Source organism: Megalobrama amblycephala, linkage group LG24 (assembly GCF_018812025.1).
Source record: "Megalobrama amblycephala isolate DHTTF-2021 linkage group LG24, ASM1881202v1, whole genome shotgun sequence".
Lineage (NCBI taxonomy): Eukaryota > Metazoa > Chordata > Actinopteri > Cypriniformes > Xenocyprididae > Megalobrama > Megalobrama amblycephala.
Genome location: NC_063067.1, coordinates 17,408,916 through 17,425,494, shown reverse-complemented (window position 1 = coordinate 17,425,494; position 16,579 = coordinate 17,408,916). Strand labels below are relative to the sequence as shown.

The following is a 16,579-nucleotide window of genomic DNA, read 5'->3' as shown; positions in this document are numbered from 1 at the left end:
TGGATGGGTGTAAAGTATCCAACCTTCTCTGTGGACAGGTCTGTCTCGCTGTCATACTTCTTCTGGGTGAAAACGATAGTGAAGACGGCGTGAGACCGGCTGCTCGTTTCGTTCATGTTGGTGGCGGCAACAGTTCTGGGGACAAAATGAGTGTCAACGTCAGTGTCACACACTAAATATACATATAAATATAAAATAAATGTACATAGAAATAGAGTAAAACAAATAGTAAAGTTACCACAGAAATGTGTATTAATAGATATTATTTAATGTTATGATATTTTGCCTCTCAATTTATTAGTAACTGACTTTTCCCATGTGAATTTAAGTATTTGAGGTGACCTTATTTTTAACACCTGTGTAAAGCTGCATGTCACATTGAAACTAGAGTAAACCCTGAACTCAAAGCCATTTTGTGGGAAAAAAAGTAAAAGTTAATAAATAAAAGTATAAAAACTAATAAAGCATTTTTTTTTATTTGAACCCTGACCTCAAAATTGAAACTGGAGTCAACCCTGAACTCAAAGTTATTTTGCAGAAAAATAAATTATAATAAGTAAAAAAAAAAGAATAATTATTTTTTTCATTGAACCCTCAAAATTATTAATGTATTATAATATTTATTATTATTTAGTTATTTATTATTATTTTAAATTTATTTTGAGATCAGGGATTTAATTTAGTTTTAATTTTCTAACAAAATTAATTAAAATATGAATTAAACAAAAATATATTAAAGTTTGAAACATGAACTCAAAAAAAAGGGAAAAAAAGGAAAAGTAAATAAATAAAAGAATAAAAAAAATAATAAAGCATTTTTTTATTTGAACCCTGACCTCAAAATTTAAACTGGAGTCAACCCTGAACTCAAAGTTATTTTGCGGAAAAATAAATAATTATAAGAAGTAAAAAAAAAAAAAAAGAAGAATTATTTTTTTCATTTGAACCCTCAAAATTATTAATGTATTATAATATTTATTATTATTTAGTTAGTTATTATTATTTTAAATTTATTTTGAGATCAGGGATTTAATTTAGTTTTATTTTTCTCACAAAATTAATTAAAATATGAATTAAACAAAAATACATTAAAGTTTGAACCCTGAACTCAAAGTAATTTTGTAGGGAAAAAAAGTAAAAGTATAAAACCTAATAAAGAATTTTTTTTATTTGAACCCTGACCTCAAAATTGAAACTGGAGTCAACCCTGAACTCAAAGTTATTTTGCGGAAAAATAAATTATAAGAAGTAAAAAAAAAGAAAAAAAGAAAAATTATTTTTTTCATTTGAACCCTCAAAATTATTAATGTATTATAATATTTATTATTATTTAGTTATTTATTATTATTTTAAAATTATTTTGAGATCAGGGATTTAATTTAGTTTTATTTTTCTCACAAAATTAATTAAAATATGAATTAAACAAAAATACATTAAAGTGTGAACCCTGAACTCACAGTAATTTTGTGAGGAAAACAAACAAGCAAACAAATAAAATATGCACTACACAAAAAAATACTATAAAAGCATTATACAAATTAAAAGGATATCTTCCATTGTCCCACCCATGTTAAAAGTACAATTGAAATATAGTAAATTAATATGGTGCTATCCGCATGCTATTATAGGCTAGGCTTTGTCCCTTTATCCACACAAGGTGTCTTCGGCCTGAAGAAGGTGGAAGTTCCCTGCTTGGGAAGTTCATATACAGCTCTGTAAGCTTATCACCAGAGTGTGAGAGAATAATCCTGGAAAGTACTAGTAAGTGCAGGAGTAAGACATTAGCACAGCTAATGTGCCGGATATGGCACAGGGAGGGATACTCTCGAGAGAAACAGGCTTTACATGTCACATTCTCCACAAATAAACCTTGGGAATCAGCATGGGAGGATTGTAGAGGACATAGAAGCATGTTACTCCTTCCCAAGAGTCACATTTTACACATGACTGTCAGTCAGAGGATCGCTGGAGGATATAACACATAACATATATACAATTTGTCTCTCACCTTGCTTTGTTACCAGCATCCATGAGGTCAGCTATGTCTGTGTAAGAGGTGACGGCCAGTTTCGAGAGGTCTTCCACATACGGCCCAAGTAGAGGGTGTTCCCTGACACGCAAGTTCCCTTTATTCTTAGGGTTTAGCAGGTCCCTCACTCGCTCACAGTATATCTCCATATAAGCCACCTACAATGAGCATATAACAGTTAGCTAGAATATATAACCTAAGATAAAAGAATTTATATATTTCTGTATTTAATCAAGTCTGCCAAATTCCACACGTTGCCTTAAAAAAAGCCCAAAAGATACACTATCATTCAAAAGTTTGAGGTCAGTAAGATTGCAACAAAATCAATACTTTTATTCAGCAAGGACAGGATGCATTAAATTGATCAAAAGTGACAGTAAAGACATTTATAATGTTACAAAAGAGTTATTTTTTAAATAAATGCTTTTGGAATTCATATTCATCAAATAATCCTGAAATGTTTCTTGAGTACCAAATCGTATATTAGCATATTAGAATGATATCTGACACTGATGACTGGAGTAATGGCTTTACTCTTTAGTAATTTTTTATTAAATAAATGCAGCCTTTGTGAGCTTCTTTCAACAATATTAAAAAGTCTTACTAACCCCAAACCTTTGAAAAGTAATGTATATTTTTGAAATTGAAAAATCTGAAAAAAAATAAATGCATTTTATATTTATATCTCCACCGAATTCAGATCCAATCTCAGTATATACAATAACAATTATGAATCATGCCACAATTAAATAGTGTCAGAGCATATTTTTTCAGCAAATTAAATACCACTGCCAATTTGTTTGTAGCTGAACATGTTTAGTTCTCAGTTATTGAACACTTGAGTAGGCTCTGAACAAACCCATCACCCCCCTCTGCTGAGCTTAATGCTTTAAAGGTAATACAGCAAAAACAGCATTTCAAAAGATTAAGGAGAGAGTGTGAAGTGAGTCACAGGAATGGACTAAGGAGTCATGGTGTGTCTGCTGCTCACCTCCACCGAGTACGAGATCTCCTCATTGTTATTGTCATTGATTTTCTCGAAGAGTTCTTCACAGAGCTGGGAGGGGGACAAAAGAGCACATTAGGAAGGAGAGACAGCAATCGATACAGAGCACAAATAACTGCTGGACGTGATAGACGGAGCGCTAATGCCTTAATGTCTTCTGGCAATGTCTGCTTTGAGATCAGAAACATTTCAGTCGCTGCCGGGCTCTTAAGCATGTATTTTACTCGGGATCCATTAAGGTGATACATATGCTGTGATATTACATTCATACCTGAGGAATAATGCCTTCCTGTCCTTCCTCTTGCTTGCCCATCATGGTGTAGGACTTGCCAGCTCCGGTCTGGCCGTAGGCGAAAATGCACACATTATATCCTTCAAAAGCATGCTGCAACATCTCTTTCCCGATGTCATTGTACACAAGGCTCTGTGACGCAAAGCTGGGGTCGTCCGGCTAGCACAGAAATGAAGAAAAGGGAACAAAACACATTGAGTCTGTAACTTTATTTTGGAGGATGATTAATTACAGCTGAAAATCTGACCACATGCACATTTTATTGTCCACTGAGTCAGCTCAGCAGAAAAAGCAAAAAGAGCAGGAAAAGGACAGAAGGAGAGAAAATGAGACTTACCGAGGTATGAGACCAATATGAATAGTCGAAGCTGAAGGATTTGGGTGCTTCCTTTGGGTTCTTGGGGTTCAAAATAGCTGGAAAAGACAAGGAAAATCAGTATTTTTACTGACTTCAGTTTTTTCACACAAAAACAGAACGTGTCCATACTATGGCTTTAGAGGACACACCTAGTGGTTGACCAATATGGGTTGTTTCAAAACCCAATGATGCCCTTATGATGGCTTTCTGTGTGCACGAGTCGTGTGTGTGACACGGACAGGAGATTCACAGACAGCGCACCAGTACAGATTTAAGTTATCTTTTGCATCTTATCGCGCTTAAATGGTTTAACAGCAGTTGAATGAATGATAGCGTGATCAAATAATGTAACGCAAGCTAAAGGATGACGGAAAAAACGGATGCTGCATTAATTGTGTTAAATATTTTTAACGTGAAAAAAAGAATCGTATGCGTTAACGCATTCATTTTGACAGCACTCATTTATTTTTAATGTTACAGGCAATAATATAATTTGTAACATAAAAATGTGAATAATTTATAAACCATTAAAATAAAAATGTTAAATTGAATTATTTTTGTAGAAATTTAGAAATTTAATGACTGAATAATAAAAATGTGTACTCAAACAATAACAGACAACAGTTAACACAAACAAACTGTTACAGACTGCACAATAACAGACAAAAATTTAATAAACCTGAAATAAAATAAAATATTAGATTAAAATTTAAACATAAAAATAAACGAAAATTAGAAATGTTGCCATGCACCAAATATGAATTAACAATATAATAGTATATAAATAATAAAGCAACACTGCCTGGATCTCATTAATACCTGAGAAACTGAACCTACCAGTGAATTGCTGACCTGTTAGTAATGTCCTGCACAAAGTCATTATTAATGTCTCTAAACTATTACCTGATATCAAAGCCCTGTATGATCAAATGAGGTTGAGTCAGCCTTCAAGTGGCCATTTAAAATTTCTAACGTTTCAATTCCTCATGAGTCAAATGAGAAATAAAAGAGTCACATGCAGTGTTAATTTCGTTGACGAATAATTTATGTCATAATTTTTGTCGACGACATTTTTTCACGGACGAAAACGAGACGATGACTAAATAAAAATGCATTTTGAATGACTAAAACTATGACTAAAATCTACTCTAATTTTCGTCAACGGATAAAAATGAGACGAAAATGATAAAGAGGGACGATTTGGGAAGATATCCAGTCAGAACTGCTGTCCTGTGTGGAAGATGCGCACATTTGAAGTGTAACGTGCTGATCTAACCGCGGGAGGCGCGGCGCTGTTGCGCTCTCTACAGGCTCGCGCAGCAACTCATCAGACTGCTGCGCAATTAATGATTAGCGCACATTTATGCCAAGCGATTGCTTATAGGCCTAAACTAATGTTGATGAATTATGCCAATGTTTACTACACAATGTTTATATGGTAGTATGTTTTAGGCGGTTGTAAGAATGCATATTTTATCTCCCTCATGAGCAGCCTGCTACAGTGCATACCATGGTGCATACTGCAGACATTTCAGAATAAGAGTCACGGTGTATTTCGGTATGGTTTATAATTATTATTTTTTCCTGGTCATTATTGTTATTTTATTTACATAATAAACTGTATTTAATTTAATTTCTATTTAATTCATAGTAAACTACTGTATTCTGTACTGTATTCTACTTCTGTCATAGAAGGAAAGACTAAGAACATTATTCAATATATTTTCCAAGTATACTGGTTATTATAGTTAACTAAAACCATAAAAAAATCTTCATTACTTGAAATAAACGTTAACTGAAATAAAAAAAATATAGCCTATATATAAAAATATAAACTTATTTTCTTTCATCTAGTTTCCAAGCTTTAGCTTAACCTCATGTATTAAAGGTCCCGTTTTTCGTGGTTTTTTGAAGCTTTGATTGTGTTTATAGTGTGCAATATAACGTGTTCATGTTTCGCGTGTAAAAAAACACAGTATTTTTCACATAATTTACTTATCTGTATACCGCTGTTTCCACTGTCATAAAAACGGGCTGATGACTTCCTTGTTCTATGAAGTCCCTCCTTCAGAAATACGTAACGAGTTCTGATTGTGCCAGCGGTTCCTGTGTTGTGATTCGACAGCTCTGAGCGCACCGTGCCCGGAAAGGTCACGCCTCTTACCATAACGTGGAGATGCATGCGCTCAGTGTTATTGTAAACATGTCTTTAATTTTACCCTATCAATTTGAGCCGGAATCAGACCCGGTGATTGGACTGCGGGATGAAAATAACAGCGTTTCGACGACATGGCGACAAACACACTCTACAAACGCAACTCTTGTGTATTCCTGTGGGTGGAGGTTAGTCAAAAAACTGTTTTAGTGACGTCATTAAAGAAGGAAGTAGAGGGATGTAGTCCAAACTGGCCGTTCGATGTAGGCGACTTCTGTTAAATAAAATATCTCGCTTGGCATTGAACTTTGAGCTTTAAAATTTTACAGATTTTATTTATACTCTAACAACAACATTACACACTAACTAAAGTTTGAAACATGGGATCACGAAGAACGGGACCTTTAAACTAACAAAAATAAAAATAATAACAAAACAACAACAACAACAAAAAATATATAGACATTTAAAATAAAAAAAATAAAAAACAAACACTAAAAATGACTAAAACTTTTAACTAAACTTGCTATGGCGAGTAAATTACAGTTGGTTGTCTTAAGTGAACAAACAGTTTGGAGAATATCGGATGCATATCAGTGTATTGGATCTGCGTATTGTTAGAGAAATGCTTACTTAATGCATTACAATTTAACTAAATTAGAATTTAGTCGAACTAAATCTACTGTTGATTTATCTTTTGATATTTAGTCGACTAAAACTAGACTAAAACTAAAACAATTTCCGATGACTAAATTATGACTAAAACTAAATGCCATTTTAGTCAAAAGACTATGACTAAAACTAAATCAAAATTTGCTGTCAAAATTAACACTGGTCACATGTGCATAACTGCTTCACAACCACTGTAAACCACTTGTTTTGGTGCTATTTTTGTTTTCAACAATCGAGAGAGTGTGGACACATTCAATCCAGTGGGGCCTGTGTAAAAAACAAAACTGATGACTCAAAAATGTCTTTGTGTGGGATCAGCAGGTTCACCTGTTGCATGTGAAACCCACAATTCTTCCCATTTCTCACAGCTGAAATACAAATGAACTTTTCCTGTTTTCTTTGACAGATATCTCACATACTGTCCATTCGCTCTCAGCAGGTTGCTACATATCCTTGCTGTCTTAATAAAGAGGAATCTACAGGCTTGTCTGGTATTTAGCATGTCCCAAACATTCAGGCCGACCCTCATCTCAACATCTCCACACCATCAAAACGCTAAGCCTGGGAGTGAGCAACTTAAAAGTCTGCGGGACCGCAGGAATCTACTGTAGGATATTTATAGGTATCAGAAAGCCAGCTGCTGCAGTCCCCTCGAACTGACACGGAGTTGGCCGGCAGGGCCCCCGAGCGTGTTCAGGCCTTGATTCGATCCAGACAAACGCATTCCACCAGCAGAGCGCAGGGTGGCGAGGTCAGTTGGCTAGGTGGGCGGAAAAAGAAAGGATGACTGACGAATGGGATGAACACGCTGCTGTTATAGCAACAATCCAAACAACAACATTACAACAACCTTTCCTGCTCCCGCTGTAATAAAAGTGACGGATCAGCCCAGAAATAGAGAAATGTGGTGTTTTTTCCTCTTCAAAGTGAGCATGGATAGAAGAGAGAGGGAAAGAGGTGAGGATTATACATAAAAAGTCAATGGTCTAATTAAGCACAAGGTTCTCTGCAGATGAGGACGTTTGAGCCCCCTGCAAAGAGTAAATCCCCCAGCAGCACCTCTGGGACACTGGCTAATCTCACAGTCTTCATCTATTATTCAGTGGAAATGAGAGGGGAGGGCTGAGCACTGAGCCTCCTCTCTCTGCAAGATACCAGTCCAATACTAGACTAGAAGGTATATAATGAATATTCAATATACAGCAATATACAAAAAAAAAAAAAAACACTTTAATTTTCTTATAATTTACATTACACGTCACACCTTTTCTCACAGTGTCTGAAACGGCTCAATAAAGAATTCAGTCTCTCTAAACTCCTCCTTACAAGAGCTTCTTCTGCTCTGCTTGGCCAGATGTCCCAGTCTGTTGAGATTGGACTATTGCTTACAGATTGTGTCACAAACTAAACCCTAATTACCATATCTGAATTTCAGCTCTGGGGGCTTTTTTTTTTTTCTCTTCAAACAAGATCTTGATGCACCTCTTGATGAAAATAAATGTTGTGATATTATTTCCATCAAGAGGTGCATCAATTTTTGGTCATGATCTTGTATGACAATGTAAGAGTCGAGCACTCTGAAAGTCTTTGAGATGTGCTGGAGTAGACTTTACAATGAATTTAAGGTCTGGACTTCATGCGTTAAAATGATTCTTCATGCTCTCTCCCAACCATTCTTTCACAGTTTGAGCCTGATGAATCATGGCTTTGTCATCCTGGAATATGGCCATGATACGTCTTCCTACATGGTTGTTTAAGAAATGAAAAGCTACATACTCCATCAATTAGGGTTAGAAGAACTGTTTCCAAACATATAAAAGCCAGAAGCATAATCACTGCAATTATGGTCCAATCATAGACTCTTTAGCGTATGCCTATTTAAATCCAAAGAGCGACTTTGTGCGTAGTATGAATGCAATCCAGATGTACAATGTACATTTGCATTGTCATGTGACCTACGCCATCATTTGCACCACCGCTATTCACGATCTCCCATGGCCGTGTGAAATAGTTAAGTGCCCATCAATGCACATTTTGAATCTCATCCAGGCTGTTTTCAGGAACTATTTTTCATCAATAGCAAAAATAATGAGAAAGTTGGTAAGTTAAATAAATTTCTGTGAATCAGTTTAAACTACTTAAGAAAATAAGTTAAATTATTCTTCCTTGTGTTCATTTAGTGTGAACTTCATTAAATTTTAAGTTAACTTTTGCCAATATATTTCTTGCATTAAACTATTTGAATTTACTTGGTTACAATGAGTTTTTTGGTCAAAATATCCCAAAAAAAATTAAAAAAAATAAAAAAGTAAATAAAATAAAAGTCCTCTTTTTTAGAATACTAGCAGTTAGCGACAAAGCTAATTAGGTAGTCTCAAATCGTCTTTTTTTTTTTTTTAAAGATTTATTTTTAATTTTGCCATTATTCAGATAGGGCAGTGGAAAGTGTGGACAAGAGCCAAAGTGTGAGAGAAAGAGAGGAGAAGGGATCGGAAAGAACCAAGAGTTTTCATGAAGGCATCTTTCTCAGAAAGCTGGTTAGTTCTGTGCCTCTTTGGAAAGATAACTGATACGCTCCCAGGTTGGTCCTTTTCTCATGTCCTGCACCCTTGCGTGGTCAATGTGATGAGAACAGGCCTGTGTCATTCTGAAGAAAGAGAGGCTAAATAAAGAGCGATTACACTTCTGACCTAAGGCCAACTGGAAACTGGAGCAGTGGACACACAGGGATTTACATTACCGCAGTCTTTCTACCCCTCTTTCCTGGAACAAAATGCACAGAGGGACTATAAATGCCTCTCCCATCAAGCACTGTGTTGTTCACCCATCATATCAGAACACTGATGAGATGGGAAGATCAGCGCGGGGGCCGAAAGACAGATGGACAACCGGCAAGTCTGGCCTTGCTCACATGCGCACATGCGTGGGTCACTCACACCTGTTTGTCTCATTCTGGAGACCGCTACTATGTCTTCTGACATAGACAGGTTTCATTCTGCTATTTTCAATTGAAAGAGTAAATGGGAAAGGATTTTGCATTCAAAGCCCATATAAGCACTTCCTGTTAAGTCCCTAAAACTTGGAAGGAAAACAAAAACACAAAGAGTTCAAATTATCTCTTGCCATTCTATCAATGTCTCCTACGTCAACACTGCTCACGCAAGCCATAGCAAAAGTTAAGGCCTGTTACCATGACGACCACCACACTGAACAGTGGGATACAGAAATAAGAATCATCATCTGCGTTATACAATTTAATTTTGTACTTCCCCCTCAAAGACATGTGCTGTTTTCATTTTCAAGCTTTAAATATCAAACCAAATTAAGTGACAACTGTAATACCATTACACTGTTAAAAATTCATTTGAAAATCCCTTAAATCTGGCTGAACATGTAGAAGGCTCCAAATGAAAGCATTAGGATTTGTAAATTAGACATTAAGCCAGACATTAGGCCTGAGAAGATTCAATATACATGAACAGAGAACTGAGCATACAGGCAAGTCACACTATGCTTTACTGTATGCTATAGACATGGGAATGTTCTTTATGTACACAATAACTAACACTATTATAGTACAGGGGTTCTCAAAATCCGGACTCCAGACCTGGAGGGAATTCAATCTGGACCCGCCTCCCTTTAAGAGCACTAATTGAGTGTAAAAGTGTGGATTTCCTACATTGATAAAACACTGGTAGAATGGTAGAATTCGTGAAGTGATGTCGCCACTCAGGATTGGTCACTTGTATGTTGCCTGGCTACCAGTTTCTCTGTAGCTGGCTGCGTTCTATTTGAGCGATGTAAACACAAATTAATAAAAAATTAAAAGAAATATCTGATCATCCTCCATAACGTGGTTGTTATTTACATACCATATCATCAGTAAACTGCTGTTTTACCGAGGCAACGACAGACGCTTTTGTATTAGATTCCAAAGAGCGGCCGGGATGGAACGGTTACACAAAGAGAACAGTGGAAAAACGGCTTTTGCCTACCTCTTGTGTGTTTTGTTAATAAAAAATGCTGACACTTAAATTAATTGTTTTGCCACTTTTGCACTTGTAATTAAATGTTTTTTGAATGCAAAAGGCACTTCATTTTTTTTTTAAATTAGTGTTGATTTGTTATGCATATTATGCATGTTTATTAAAAACAAGTTGTGTAATAACCAATTGTTCCAGACCTTTGACATTCATGAAAATTCAGATTTGGACCCTTGAATGTAGACTTTGAGAACCCCTGCTATAGTAGTTTACATTTCAGTACCTCAGTTCAGTTACTACTGTCAACAAAAAAAATATGCCATTTTATTAAGAGTAAAATGGACTAAAAAGAATTAATATGAAATGACTAAATACTGAATAAATTTAAAAAACATTTAAAGTCTGCAGTGAAATCAAACTTGTTTAGTTTGTTAGTACACATTACTAGTCTTATGGTGAATGATTAAATTGTGCAAATTAATCCAAAAACAAAACAGCCTGTCTTCATAGTCTTTATTTAAAATCTGAAAATTGGCTTCCCTTCTGGAATGGCATTGCTCCTCTAATTACTTGGGCAGAACATTATTAATTGCCCTGTCCTCCATTTAATAGTCTGTTTCAATCTGAAATATGTCACAATACTGAAGTCAGTCACAACTTCTGGTTCATTCAGCCTTATTTAACATGTGCATATCTGTTTACGTTTTAAGGCAGGAACACACCAAGCCGATGCTGACAAACTAGTGGCGACGAAAGCAGACTGCGGGGTTGGCTCACGTCGGCAGCGTCTGTGTCCAAAGTTGGCCTGACACACCAAACCAACGCTCGACAGCCAACGGCCAAGTAGCACATCCGTTCTGCGCCTGCGTAAGAAGAAATGCCTTTTCGAACCAGCAGGTGGCAGTATCTGAACAGCCAATCAGAATGATCAGATGGCCCGATGGACCGATGAGCTCTGACGCCGATTCAACATTTCGAATTGGCTGAAAAAAGGTGACTAGGACCAACTTCAGCCAACGGTGCAGAACACACTGAGAAAACTTAGTCGGCCGACGAACAAAAACTACCAGATGGCCGACCGTCGGCTTGGTGTGTTCCTGCCTTAAAAGGTCAAAACTGGAGAAAAACATGACCATTGACTAAACATTTGATTCAAAATGCATTGCCAGGTTTTTACAATTAGACAATTTTTGATGTACAGTGCACTTGTTTTGCTTCCAAATCAAAACAAAAAATAATAAAGACAACAAAAAAAAATGCAAAAAATAAAATAAAAAATAAAGATAAAAAATAGAATAAAAAAAAAAAAAAAAATTATATATATATATATATTTTTTTTTTATATATATAATTTTTTTTATTCTATTTTTTATTCTATTTAATTTTATTTTTTGCATTTTTTTTAAAGAAAAAAATAAAATAAACAATTAGGAAGAAACACTCTTCACTGTGGGATAGAGCTGATAGAGCTGTCAAGAGTGTGAACATTTTATAACGTTACTGTAAGCAGCTGACAATCTTGTATAGCCTACTGTTGAATAGGATGTACTATACTACTTTAAAAGTTAAAATTATTTTTAACCCAAAATAGCCAAGTTTATGTTCATATATATATATATATATATATATATATATATATATATATATATATATATATATATATATGAACAACATTCACTGGCCAAGGTAGTCTAGCCAGGCAGACCCATCTCCTCAAAGCTGTCTGTGAATGACCGTTTGAACCTAACATGAGACTAATTGCTACATAGGAGGCTAAAAAATGAGTGAATAACCTCTTAAAACAACCTCTCAAATCACTCAATTATGTTCAGATAAAACACTTAACCAGTCCACAAACCATCATCCAATGGAGAGCAGTCATTATGCAAATGCAAAACTAAACGTGTTATTCACTCCTCCCAAACAATGTCCTGACCCCAATCCCCAGTCCTCTCTAGCTGAGACCAGCTTAATGTCATGTGATCATCAAAAACAAAGTCTGATTGGACGTTTAACTCACTTGCACACCCAAATACAACACTGGTTCGGCAGGATATTCCAGAGAGAAACAATTATGCAAATTCTCACTTTCTGCAGCCAATTGACAAACCAACTCAGGGGTGAATGAGGTTGGCACAGCAATAACACAAAAACACACACATGTTGGTTTTCCAGCTAGGAAGCCTGGGTTCAGATGCACGAAGACTAATGGCTTTCATCACTCTAGGAAATTCAAGCAGGAGGGATTTTAAATGAGTTAGCAGACTACACCAGCTGACCTGCATGTGCACAGGAAAAGCTTAGAGGAAAGAATGAAAAACCCATCTGTCTGCTCAAAGCGTATCAACTTCCAGACTGTGATGATAAACCTGGGCTTATTTCAGATAGTGTGAGATGACCTGAGAATAGAAGGCATGCCCGGCCTAATGCAGTGGAATATGTGTCTTCTGCTCTGGACCCCATGAGACTTTGCTCTTTAGTCCACAGGCAAATCAATATCCACCGTCAACAGCCTGCGGTGGTTTTAAAAGAACAAGCTGCAGAGAAAGTAAATTTTAACTGCTTGCAGAAAACTTGATTCCAGAACAGTTTCTGTACTATTGACTAACCATTGGATTTAAAATCCATTGCCAGGCTTTTATAATTAGCCAATTTATGTTGTACAGTGAGCAACAGAAAATACCCAAGAACAACATTGAGAATGAATTCCACCTGCTAAGATTTACACCCAGAATGCCATCTGCGGACATGCTGCTGTATCCTAAAGAGGAAAGCTTAAAGGGGGCAGAGTGTGTTCCCATCTGGAATGATCTATGAACTGCACACCCATCTGCCTGTAGAGGCAGTAGAGAGCAAAACACAGGCTCCAAATTCTTCTCACAGGTGCTGAAGATCACAAGCAACCACAAATCATCATGAAACTAGCAAATGCCAAGTGTGTAGAGCAGTCTAAACCACACAGGCTGCGCCCACAACCCTTGAGGAGTTTGTCACTGTTCTCTTTAGATGCATTTTCAGCATTACTAGCAAAGTGATATTGTTTTTAGTTACTACAACATGTCAATTAGAAGATTAAACCAATGACTCTGTTGAAACAATAAGAGAACAGAGTATTAGTACATCAATGCAATATTACACTGAGCAATGGAAAACACAATGCAGAGATGTTGTGGTGCACAAAAAAAAAGCGTGACTTCCTCATAACACTGCAAGTTCCTCAAACATCGTACGGCTGTATGAGATCATAACAATATCTGCCATCCATCAGACTGTGCAATCTGAGAATGGTAAATAGAAAGGCATTTCAGGATACAGACAGTGCATTAAGCTCATCTACTTGTTTCTGAGCAGTGTTGGGCTCAGTTACTGCTTTTGAGAAGTCTCAGTGAAGCCTCAGCATGCCGTCCACGCAGTTTTCATGTCGCCTACTGAAAGAGAATGAAAACAGGAAGGCTGAAGAACAATACTGAGCTCAAGCACTGAAGCCAGAGAATGCCAGGCCCTGTACAAAAACATGAGGTCATCTGTTATGACTTTATAGAAGCCTATGGACTTATTCAGTGACCTACCACAATGAAAATGACTCTTAAAATAGTTTAGGTAGAGAAGGTATGCTTAGGGCTGGATGGTGGGACTCTATATACACCATGCTACAACAAGTATTAACAGTCAAATTTTATATCAAATTGTATCACGTTTTCCACAAAAATATTAAGGATCTGAAGGATCATGTGACACTGAAGACTGGAGTAATGGCTGCTGTAAATTACGCTTTGCCATGACAGAAATAAATAACATTTTAAAATAGAAAAGTTATTTTAAATTGAAATAACACTTCACAATATTACTATTTTCACTATTTTGTATTAAATAACAGCATCCTTGGTGACTGGTGAGCATAAAATGATTATTTGCAGCCATAAAAACTGTCAGATTTAACAGGACTGCTTTCCTCCACTCGTAATGTTTGATTTATGAGATTCCATCATGTTCCATCAATGCAGACAGGAAAGAGGCGGTGAGGACTGAAAGAGAGCGCTGCGTGACACTATTATCTCTGGATACTGGATATATGTACTGGATATAAGTGAGATAAGGGAGATGCGAGATAGAAATCACTAGCAAAGTAAAGCTCTGCCCAGCTGCCAAGATGTCGTCCGGAGTGCCCTGTCTATTTCTGTAGCACCAGATGGCAAGTGCTGCCTCACATACTGACAGCACCTCAGCGAAAGGAAGGAATGGGCAGATTTCTGAACTCAGACCTTCCTGACACACTATACACTACATGCTACAGTATGTACACAAATGTAAACTTATATATGTGCGTGTATGTCAGGCAAGAACATACCAGCATTTGGAAAGTTCAACGATGCTGAAAATGCAGAATTTCTTGCATCCAGCAGATTGTGGATGGTGGACTACTTCTGTGATTCTTATTTTGGATTCTTGAAGCACAGCCAAGTTCATGTCAGCACTGTACATACAGTGTGGCACTAATGTACTTGAAGCATACACAAACATACTGTACACAAGAGAAAGAGCATCAGGTTCAGAGCAGCATATTATTTGTTAGTGAGCGAGTGAGTGTAGGACCAAAGAGAGAGTATGACACCTCTTCAGTTTCAGTCCGGACCAGCAGACACGTTCCACTCCTTATAAAATTACCACGCCAGTGGAAACGGGAAAGTCCAGGAAGCTGAACTCATTTTACAGATCACCCTTCTAAACATAGGCTGATGAATAAAGACTGCAGAATTTGATAGCACCTCATTTTCTTGAAAGGCTCAACAAATAAAATAAAATAATAAAATAAAATAAAATAAAATAAAATAAAATAAAATAAAATAAAATAATTAAAATAAAAGCAAATAACCTCTCAACTCACCCAATAATGTTCAGATAAAACATAAAATTAAATTTTTTTTTTTTTTTTTTGCTAAAATTAGGAAGAACAAGAGAAACAATAATACTATTAATAAAAATGAATTTAAAAAGGTACACCATGTAACTTTTTTTTGGTCCAAAATTTACAAAATTTGTATAATGAACGAGTACATCATGAATCCATCTTCCAATCCAAACCATCCTTTTGTGTTATCCTGAATTACTACAAACAGGACAACAACTGCTGCGGAGTAGCCAGTACCTGCATGACTTGTCATATACACAAACAGAGAGAAGTAGCTCCAACTACAATGTTTTTCCGCAAGACACATGAAGTTGTGTTTATTTACCTCTAGAACACCAAAAGTTACAGAGTGTACCTTTAAATAAATTACTGTCATTGTTATTGTTAATTATACAGTTGTGGCCAGAATTATTAGCCCCCTTCATAAATATGATCAAAGATGACTCTAAAAATAAATCTGCATTGTTTATCCTTTTGATCTTTAATTTATAAAATTAGCAAAAATCTAACCTTTCATTGAAGGAAAAGAATTGAAAGTGGGGGGGAAATAACATTATGAAATAAATGTTTTTCTCCAATACTTTTTCAATACTTTTTGCAACCTCCTTTTGCCAAGAGAACAGCTCTGAGTCTTCTTCTATAATGCCTGATGAGTTTGGAGAACACCTGACCAGAGATCAGAGACAATTCCTCCATACAGAATCTCTCCAGATCCTTCAGATTCCCAGCTTCATGTTGGTGCTTCTTCTCTTCAGTTCACTCCACTCATTTTCTTTAGGGTTCAGGTCAGGGGACTGGGATGGCCATGTCAGAAGCTTCATTTTGTGCTCAGTGACACATTTTTGTGCTGGTTTTGATGTTTGTTTTGGATCATTGTCCCGATGATCCAACCACAGCCCATTATAAGATTTCTAGCAGAAGTGGTCAGGTTTTGATTTTTTATCTGTTGGTATTCGATAGAATCCATGATACGATATATCTGAACAAGTTGTCCAGGACCTCCAGCACAAAAATAGGCCCACAACATTAAAGATCCAGCAGTATATTTAACCGTAGGCATGGGGCACTTTTTATACATGTGTGCACCAAATCCATCTGGTGGGTTTGCCAAGAAGCTCTTGTTTTAGTTTCATTTGACCATAGAAGCCGGTCCTGTTTGAAGTTCCAGTCGTGTC

The 16,579-nt window shown here is 36.2% G+C and overlaps 1 protein-coding gene across 13 annotated transcripts in view; it reads right to left on the bottom strand.

Annotated features, from left to right (window-relative positions):
- The window catches only part of kif1b (kinesin family member 1B), an 86,499-nt gene that overhangs the window by 52,187 nt on the left and 17,733 nt on the right, over positions 1 to 16,579 (bottom strand). For all 13 annotated transcript variants that reach the window (XM_048178248.1, XM_048178249.1, XM_048178236.1 and 10 more), the window contains exons 3-7: positions 3,665 to 3,741; positions 3,307 to 3,486; positions 3,021 to 3,086; positions 2,009 to 2,187; positions 24 to 135 (exon numbers count right to left, since the gene is read on the bottom strand). In XM_048178248.1, coding sequence (XP_048034205.1) covers positions 24 to 135; positions 2,009 to 2,187; positions 3,021 to 3,086; positions 3,307 to 3,486; positions 3,665 to 3,741 — 614 coding nt within the window. The remainder of the gene's footprint in view (positions 1 to 23; positions 136 to 2,008; positions 2,188 to 3,020; positions 3,087 to 3,306; positions 3,487 to 3,664; positions 3,742 to 16,579) is intronic.